The sequence below is a fragment of the Lolium rigidum genome, chromosome 6 (assembly GCF_022539505.1).
Source record: "Lolium rigidum isolate FL_2022 chromosome 6, APGP_CSIRO_Lrig_0.1, whole genome shotgun sequence".
NCBI lineage: Eukaryota > Viridiplantae > Streptophyta > Magnoliopsida > Poales > Poaceae > Lolium > Lolium rigidum.
Genome location: NC_061513.1, coordinates 20,034,173 through 20,043,375, shown reverse-complemented (window position 1 = coordinate 20,043,375; position 9,203 = coordinate 20,034,173). Strand labels below are relative to the sequence as shown.

The 9,203-nt window shown below is 44.4% G+C and overlaps 2 protein-coding genes across 2 annotated transcripts; both read left to right on the top strand.

Annotated features, from left to right (window-relative positions):
* Window positions 1–1,259: 1,259 nt before the first annotated feature.
* LOC124662249 (CBS domain-containing protein CBSCBSPB3-like) lies at window positions 1,260–5,853 on the top strand. The gene is made up of 14 exons (XM_047200108.1): window positions 1,260–1,411; window positions 1,494–1,659; window positions 2,212–2,344; window positions 2,998–3,168; window positions 3,301–3,379; window positions 3,459–3,572; window positions 3,705–3,771; window positions 3,871–3,976; window positions 4,052–4,110; window positions 4,205–4,308; window positions 4,386–4,513; window positions 4,623–4,705; window positions 5,035–5,124; window positions 5,417–5,853. Exons 1-14 carry the CDS (start codon window positions 1,260–1,262, stop codon window positions 5,591–5,593), a joined length of 1,629 nt encoding a protein of 542 aa, XP_047056064.1. The 3' UTR covers window positions 5,594–5,853.
* Window positions 5,854–7,455: 1,602 nt separating this feature from the next.
* LOC124662043 (remorin 4.1-like) lies at window positions 7,456–8,823 on the top strand. The gene is made up of 3 exons (XM_047199929.1): window positions 7,456–8,051; window positions 8,150–8,420; window positions 8,598–8,823. Exons 1-2 carry the CDS (start codon window positions 7,518–7,520, stop codon window positions 8,351–8,353), a joined length of 738 nt encoding a protein of 245 aa, XP_047055885.1. The 5' UTR covers window positions 7,456–7,517; the 3' UTR covers window positions 8,354–8,420; window positions 8,598–8,823.
* Window positions 8,824–9,203: the final 380 nt, after the last annotated feature.

The following is a 9,203-nucleotide window of genomic DNA, read 5'->3' as shown; positions in this document are numbered from 1 at the left end:
ATATGTAGGCAGATGGGGACTTTGTCCCGGTTGGTAAGGCAAACCGGGACCAAAGGGTAGACCGTTGGTCCCGGTTTGTAATACAAATCAGGACTAAAAGGGTTCGAGACCTGACACGGTCTGACATGCCCTATTGCAGCCCCTTTGGCAACCATTGACAGCCAAAATATTGGTTAGCCCAAAAGTTGGCAAGACTTGTGAAGGAAATGTGAGAAGATTTGGCAAGATTTCATAGGCAACCAAAATTTTGGAGGGAAGACTTAGGTAGGATCAGGTTTTAGATAGGATCTACGAGAATGATTTTTTTTGCAAAGACAAAACATGTTCAAAAAATCTGAAAAAATGACAACATACATCTATGCAATGCCAAAAAATTGCAACTTCAAATTCAACATACACTTAGAGAGACAAAAAGATAAATTTGGATGTAAATAGTGTGAAATACTATTCAACCAGATCTGACACTAGTCACAATAGAATTTTGAGCTGAAATTTCTTGGAGCTGTAGATACAACCTATATGCATATTGTCCATTATTTTCAGATTTTTTCACATTTTTAAAGTATGATTTCTCTGAGTTGATGGATCATACTTAATGGAGAGATCCTATACAAGTCCCTCCCAAAATTTTGGTAGCAAACCAAAGAAGGACCAAAATACCATGGGCTGCGAAAAAATTGGCAGGACAAACTTGGGCACGAACCAAACATACCCTAGGTCTCTTCTGCCTTGTAACCATGCGATGGTGTTGTACTCCTTTACCGTTTCATACAAAGATTCGCAAATCTCCTGCGATTTCTGAAAAAGAAATACATCAGTACTCCACTTGCTCCTGTACAGGCCCAAACAGACCAATACCACAAGGCTACCGTGGTTTTCTGATATACTGTTACTCAATGTAGTATACCATGTGCGGTCAACTCTTTTTGAAAATTTCTTACAGCACTTCTTAATTAGGACACCCTGGTCTTTTGTCACTGTTGAACCGGCCGGCTCAGAATTCAGACGTATCGGCAAAACCAGTGAACCGGTCACTTGGACGATTTTAAAACCATGGCACCGACTCCAGCTACCCACGGCCAGAAACCCAACTCAGCGATACCACCTCACAAACCCACAGCTGCTCCTCCTCTTGTACTGCACGCGACCGGCAACGAGCTGCTCCTGTCTGACTCTGTGTTGTCGTGCCTTCGACTCCATTTCAAACAGAATCCTCGGCTCTGGCCTTGCCACCACCCGCGATCGCCGCCGTCGTATCCATGTGCTCCCGCGCCACCGCGCCGCAGCCTCGCCGGCACCACGCTGCCATCCTTCCCCGCAAGCCCCCGCCGCCGCCCGCTCCTGCTCCCACCGCCAATGGGAAGCCCGCCGCCGCCTCCAAGCCAAAGTCGCCCGTGAAGGCACCGCCGCCGTACGTCTCCGGCGAGCTCCATCCGATGGTTTTGTTCCCGTGTAGATTGCGCTGATCAGGGCTTTTATTTGTCTGAGCGTAGGTGGTTGGAGGAGAGGACGGTGAAGCAGCTCAGGCTGGCCAAGGCGCTGACGCTCCCGGAGGCCACCACGGTGTACGAGGCGTGCCGGAGGATGGCGACGAGGCTCGTCAACGCCGCGCTGCTCACCGACGCCAACGGGATACTCTCGGGCATCGTCACGGCCGAGGTGAGAACGAAAGGTTGAGAAAACAGAGTATATACATGAACTTCAGGGGAGATGGGCAAAAACGAAATAATGCGGTTTCCGGGGCTTGATGATGAGCTTGAAACATAAATACTCCACATTTCGTTGAGATGAACTGAAAAGACAGCGTCGTCATCTGACCAGTCATCTAGATATGAAATATGCCAAAATGATCTTATTTTTCAGGAATTGGCTTTGAGTATTTAGGAAACGTGGGTAATGTTGAAAAAAAGAGTATATATTTGAACTTCACGGAAGATGGGCAAAAAAGAAATAATGCTATTTCTGGGGGTTGATGACCCTGAAACATAAATATTCCAGACGTTTCGTTGAGATGAACTGCCAAGAAACAGCCCTCTGAGCACTCATCTTAGTCATCTAGATAGGAATGCTAAAATTATTCTATGTTCAGATATTTTCTTTGGTTATTAGGAAATTAGGTAGGACTAATGATGAGCATCTAGTTTTTTTTTATAATATCAATAGTAATTGAGATCATATCTTTATGGAAGATTTGTATTTTTTTTCCTGCAGGACGTATCGGGTCGAGTGATAGCTGAGGGTCTCAAGCCCGAGGAAACAAATGCGGCCAAGGTGATGACGCGGAATCCTGTTTTTGTCGAGGCCAACTCATCAGCCACCGATGCACTGCAGAAGATGGTCCAAGGTCTCCTTGTTATTTTTCTCCACTACCAAAATTAGTAGGGTGTGTCTATGTCTAAGTTGACTGAGATTTTCTTAAGTCTTAGTGACTTCAAAAAAGTGCAACTGCAGTTCAAAGAAAAGTGCAACTCGGTTCAGTTGCACATTTCTGGTAGAAAAGTGCAATTGCACTTTTTAACAGAAAAGTGCAACTCAAGCACTTTTTTATAAGTGACTTAGACTTAAGAAAATCTCATTTGACTGAGACATAGCAAAACCGAAATTAGTACTAGAATTAGTTGCTAGTTTTAACTTCAGCTATTATCGTGTTTAGTTTTTCCATGTTTTGAACATGGTTCATGGGTGTGCTATGCACGATGGGTGCAAGTTAGTATGGGTCAACATTACCCAGGTTTCATATGGCTATAGTTTTTTATTGAAGTTGTGTGCAACCCATAAACCTACAACACCATATATTTGCGATTTTGTGAGTTAGTATGAACTTCGAATAGGTCATGTTTAGTACTAGTTTTACTGCAGATTTGCTAATAGCCGAAGACATGCACTGATATGTTCAAGAAAATACTCTCTTAAGAAATTTCTCACATGTTTTATGTTGACAGTTTTATGGATTTTGTCTTCACGGTCTCCGTTTAGTCATATGGCTTCTGTTCACAGGCAAATTTAGGCATCTTCCGGTAGTGGAACATGGTGAGGTCATTGGCATGTTGGACATTACAAAATTCCTCTATGATGCAATTGCGAGAATGGAGAAGGCAGCAGAACAAGGCAGTGCTATAGCAGCTGCTATAGAAGGGGTCGAACGGCAATGGAAATCGGAATTTGCAGGTTGCTTTTATCAGTTAGTTTTCATATGAGTGGTTTCAGTACTTATTTTAATTTTCATGACCTCCCATGATGCATTACATTCAGGCCTTGTAAATTAACTAGGCGATGTTGAACTTTGGTTCCTTACTTCAGGTCCACACAAATTCATAGAAAATCTTCGAGGCCAGATGTTCAAACCATCCTTGTCAACTATCATAACTGAAAATACAAGGTAAAACAGACACTACCAGGAAAAAGTATCATGTAAATTATTGTTATGGCTTAACATTTCCATCGTTTATCCTTTGTAGTGTTCCATCGGTATCCCCTTCAGACCCAGTAACTGCAGCTGCGAAAAAGATGAGAGAATACCGCGTCAACTCGGTGGTTGTCATGGCAGGGAGCACGTTACAAGGAATTCTCACGTATGTTCTTCTTTGCGAAGTCGTGTACATTTTAAGTTTTCCCATCTCAAATTTTCTAAATCCTACTACTAAGATACTGAGTACGATACATTATGATCTGTATTCCATTTAAGAATTACGGCTATTCTGCAGTTCCAAGGATTTGGTTTGGCGGGTGGTAGCACGTAGTCTGTCCCCAGAGGTGACTCGCGTAGAAAAGGTAATCTGAAAAAACTAAAACATCCAGATTTTAAGCGATAATGGTTTTCTTCCTCATTTTTTTCAATAGTTGATTAAATATTCCTTATTATTTGCGAAGGTCATGAGTGCATGTCCTGGTTGTGCTACGTGTGACACATCAATCCTCGAGGCTCTAAAATCAATGCAACATGGAAGATTTCGTCATATTCCTGTAGCAGACAAAAGCAAGTACTGAATTCTAACAGCAAAGAGAAGTTTATTTTTTGTGTAGTACATATCTAAGTTAAATATTTGAATAGGAGGACAGATCGTCGCATGTTTGGATGCACTTCAGTTAACCCACGCAGCCCTCTCCATGGTAAGAATCGGTTACATTGTCACTGAATCTACCGTACACATATGTTCTCTTTATTTTTTATCACCCTGCATTCCCGACCTTTCGTTTTCATCAGGTTGAGGAAGCATCTGGACCAAACAATGTGGCAAATACTATGGTTGAGAAGTTTTGGGATTCAGCTCTTGCCTTGCATCCTGCAGAGGAACATGATTCACATAGGTTTGTTCTTTTTCTATCTGCATCTATTCTTACATTGTTGAAGATGGTTTGATTTAGTGTTTTGTTATATAGCGCAGTGATGAATCCCATAATGGTACAGTAGCATCAGACGATGCTGGAGGAAAGCTTATACCCCCTCATGTTGGCAATGCATTCTCTTACAAAATTGAAGATAGAGAAGGACGGATGCATAGATTCAGTTGCGGTTGGTGGATTTGTCTCTTCTAAAATTGTGGTTTACCGATGAAACAGTAATGTAGTATATCCGTGTGCTTGTCTGCTATATTTTCTAATTACAATCCTCCTTTCCGCAGTTTCAGAAACCTTAGGTGCACTTGTGTCTGCTGTAACACACAGATTGGGGATGGAAAACGAGAAGGCACATGTCAACCTTCTGGTAAGAAGTCAAGATTCTCTGTTGCAAGAACATATTTTCCGTAGTTAAATGGGACTATTTTAAAACATGTTGCCAAACCTATTGTGCTTTATCGTTAGGCAGTTGCACTTCTCCCGTCCATTGAGATGACGTCACGCTCTGTTACATGATTTATCTTAAGAAAGTATTTTACATGAGCTTTGCTTATGTAAAGATCCTTTAAGTGAGCAACAGACCAACTTGGGAGTTTGAAATCTTTTATCTAGAATCAGTGGACTTTTTTTTTACCTTTCTGCGTCTTACATTTTTTTCGATAAATTCTGCATCTTACTTAAGATTGTTTTTTACAGTACAATGACGATGAAGGTGACAGAGTTCTTCTTGCTACCGACAGCGACCTCATCGCAGCAATTGAGCATGCCAGATCTGCTGGATGGAAGGTTAATTCTTCTCTGCTTTTCTAGTTCAATACCCTGATGTTGTGTGTGTGTCACCTGCTTCCTCCCGAGTTTTGCTGCAACATTAGCGCAACCAAGCATTTCAATCTGTCCCATTGTTCTTCTTCTTGCAACCTTTTCGAGGCTTGCCTTGCAACATCAGTCCTGATTCCAACGCTATCGGGAATATGTATTTTCATCATACACTTTTTTTTTCTCATGTATATATACATGCCTGAATTTTCAGGTAGTACATCGCAATCCTTTTTTGTGACATGCTGCTACACCGTTTCAGGTTCTGAGACTGCACATGGACGGTCAGTCCGAGACCGGGGTGCAGTCCACTTCGTCGCTCGTCGATACCTCGACGCCGCAGAGAGGCCTGTCGTCCCTCCGGCTAGGTATCGTGGCCAGCGGGGTCGCCGTTGCCAGCGTCGGAGTAATCGTCTACTTGAGGCGCTCTGTGCTCTGACTTCAGTTCCTGTATACATATGAGGCTCACACCAGTAACGGCTGCAACACGGCGCTAAACATGTATCTTACTGTACACTATATTTTGTTTTCGGTGGTTTGCATCCACTGTTGTCAGGTCCAGTGAGTGTTTCTTTCCTTTCCTTCATCGACAGGGTGTGTGTTCAGCTGTTCACTGCCAGCAGGTTTGGCGTCTGTTTCCTCTGTCGTTGTGTGGTTCCTCCAGATGAACTAACGAGGATAGTAGTGGTTTTGGTGCGTCACATTCACTGGTAGAAAAATAGCCTTTAGTCGCGGTTCGCAACTGACATTAGTCGTGGTTGCGCCACCGGCCTTTAGTCGCGGTTGCTTACGAACCGCGACTAAAGGCCCATCCACGTGGGCGGCTAGCGTGCGCCTGCGCGAAGGACCTTTAGTCGCGGTTGGTGTCCCCAACCGGGACTAAAGGCTATTTCGTTAAAAAAAAATTAATTTATTTGGATTTCTAATTTTTTTTTCACTCCGTTTTTTTCTTTTTTTTTTCAGAATTTCTATTATTTCAGTTATTTGCATAGCTTAGTCTCAATCTCTAACTACACTTATTTCTAGTCAAATTACTTACTCGTGGTCAAACTTCCCGCTCGGTCACCCATCCTCCCACTACTCCACCTCTAGCACGCTTAACTTCCGAGTTCCATTCCGTCTCGCATCCAAGTGGTACGCGCACATGTATGTGATACTAGTATCATATCAATCATATTAACATGTTGGTCGATGTCACATTTTTTTATTGTTTGAATTTCAAATATTTTTTTCATAAACAAAAATAATGATGTAATAATAATCGTGAATAAATAAATAAACATTAACTTTTTTTTTGCCAAAACCTAAAAATTTGAAAATCTAAAATTTGGGTAAAAGTAATAGTAATCTTTATGCTGGATGCAATTATTAATTTTATTTTTTTGAAAAATTTAATAAATATAAAATCCATAATTTATAGCAAAAACTAAAATCTTCCTGCTTTCGTATTTTCATTTGGAATTTTGAGAATCTAAAAATTGGCTAACCGGGTAAACCCGAGTGAATTCGGATGTAACTTTTTCCCAGGATTTTTTTGATATATTATACGTTTTTTTCCGACGTCGTATGCAAAAGTTATTGCGGTTTTACCATTTTTTAAACTTTTTTTGCAAAAAAAGTGAAAATTCAAATTTCTTAATTTCTCCGAATAGTAGGTTGCATAACATACAAGAATCTGAAAACATTTTTTTTTGAATTTTCTATCATTTTCTTTTGTATTTTACAAACCAAAAAAAGGCGATCCACGGGGGTGGGGGGGTGGTGCAGGGTGCGTGGGAGTAAAAAAACTCGGAAAAACCTTTAGTCGCGGTTTAGTCGCGGTTGGTGTCCCCAACCGCGACTAAAGGTTTTTCCGCCGGCCGCATCCCTCCATAGCCCTTTAGTCCCGGTTGGTGTTACCAACCGCGACTAAAGTGTACCCTTCGTCTCGGATGGATCATTAGTCGCGGGTCGCCTCCCGAACCGCGACTAAAGCCCCCTTTAGTCGCGGTTCGAATATTTCCGGGACTAATGGGGGTGGACGGAAGCCTCTTTTTCTACTAGTGATTGTTATGCAGTTTCGTAGAAAAAGAGAATAGTTTGTTCTACAGTTAAATCACCGCACTGCAATAATAATGCACATATTTCTTAGAAATAAAATAATTGAGCAAAAACACCTGTACTACTGTTTTTATGGGCCAAGCGTCTATCTCTAGGCTCACTTATGGTGATGGTGATGGCCATTTAGACACGGTACACTACCCGAATGCGTGCTGGCCCTCTGCTCAGCGTTCGTTCACTATACATAAACCAAAGAAAGTCCCATCCCCTTATCTATCGGCTCGGTGCTCTGAATCAATCAACTGCTCCGATTAAGCTCATCCATGTCGGAGAGCGACCGGCTTCAGCGGCTGGCGACGCCGTCGGCCCCGGCGGAGGATGACGTGGACGTGGACGCCGACGGGACGACTTTCCGGGACATCCACCCGTCTCCGGCGCCGACGCCGCTGCGGCAGCCCTCCTGGGACGTGGCTAGCCAGCGCTCGCTGTCCTCCTACTCGGACGAGCAGTTTATGGCCAGCATGAGTCGCGAGTTCACGGCCATGGTGGACGCGGGGGGCTCCAGCAACGATCTGCAGCTGGCGCGCATCGGGGAGCACGAGCCTGAGCGGGAGACCAACCCGTTGGCCATCGTGGCGGACCCCGGCTGCCCTCTACCGCGGGCGCCTGCGCCTACGTCCGAGGAGGTGGTGGAGGTGCGGCAGGTGAAGAAGGACGAGGCGGAGGCCAAGGTAGCGGCGTGGCAGGCGGAGGAGGTGGCCAAGATCAACAGCAAGTTCAAGCGGGAGGAGGTGGTGATCAACGGGTGGGAGAGCCAGCAGATCAACAAGGCCACCACGTACCTCAGCAAGATCGAGGTACGTAATATAGCGAAATCAATCGGTTCCATCTTAATCATTCGATCTTTGGTACGATCGATCGATCATGCGACTGAAATAAATAATTGGGGGTTCAGAGGAAGCTAGAGGAGGAGCGCGCCAAAGCGACGGAGAAGGCGCAGAACGAGGTAGCACGGGCGCGGCGGAAGGCGGAGGAGAAGCGCGCGTCGGCGGAGGCGGTGCGGGGTACCAAGACAGCCAGAGTCCTGGAGCTGGCCAACTTCATGAAGGCCGTCGGCAGGGTGCCCACCAAGCGCTCCTTCTTCTCCTTCTCTTCCTAGCACCCGTCTTCCCCAATCAATCTTCTCCGCCATGGACCATCGACTTCCATCCACCTTTCCCATCGACCTATACCTAGTAGTATCAAAAAAAAAAAAAAAAAATGAGACCAACCCAGGCACTAGCACCTGTTGGCATTTTTTATAGAAGAAACTCCATGAGTGCACAGCGGGAGTACCAGGACTCGAACGCTGGCCGGCAGCCTGCGCTCCCGCAGAGCTAGCCAACGGACCGACGGCCCGTTCTCTATACCTAGTAGTATCACTCTTCAATCCCAGGATATAAACTGTACAGAGTATATCTAGCACAATCTCTTCTTTTTGCTGGCTTGTAGTAGTATCACTCTACTCTATTTTGGTATTGTAAACAACATCCAGACCGAGAACTGAGAATTAGCAGTGTAATGTACTAGTAGTAGCAGCTGACATTCCTTTGGCTTTCCTACCGTATCATTTAGCATGGGTTTGTTCCTAAAATTTTGCCTCGTTAATTGGGCTGCCTGAATCCACTACTCAGATAATCCGACCGTAAATTCCTTCTTTGTTCCAAATTTGGATCGAGACCTTTAATTTGTGTGTGATCGACTGGCTGGGCGTTTCAACTTCGTCAGAGATCTGCCCTGAGCTGCAGGTCACACTGCGTCAGGTACCCAGTTTGCCGGCACAAAAAAGTGCCGGCAAAGGCACCAAAAGTGCCGGCAAAGGTTTTTCGAGGCACAAAAAAAAGTGCTGCGTTTATTCCAGTCGAGATTGCTCTTTGCCGGCATTTTTCGTGAGATGCCGCGGTATGTAATTCAAGGCACAAATACTGGTGCCGAGTAATAGCTATTTCAGGCAGATCAGTTTTTGCTCG

What these genes read in the sequence shown, in the direction of transcription:
- LOC124662043 (XM_047199929.1), top strand. Translation starts at nt 7,518, where the DNA reads ATGTCGGAGAGCGACCGGCTTCAGCGGCTGGCGACGCCGTCGGCCCCG. An exon ending in CGTACCTCAGCAAGATCGAG is followed by an intron (nt 8,052 to 8,149) that starts GTACGTAATATA and finishes TTGGGGGTTCAG; the next exon opens with AGGAAGCTAGAGGAGGAGCG.
- LOC124662249 (XM_047200108.1), top strand. Translation starts at nt 1,260, where the DNA reads ATGTGCTCCCGCGCCACCGCGCCGCAGCCTCGCCGGCACCACGCTGCC. An exon ending in ACGTTACAAGGAATTCTCAC is followed by an intron (nt 3,573 to 3,704) that starts GTATGTTCTTCT and finishes GCTATTCTGCAG; the next exon opens with TTCCAAGGATTTGGTTTGGC. An exon ending in GATGCATAGATTCAGTTGCG is followed by an intron (nt 4,514 to 4,622) that starts GTTGGTGGATTT and finishes TCCTTTCCGCAG; the next exon opens with TTTCAGAAACCTTAGGTGCA.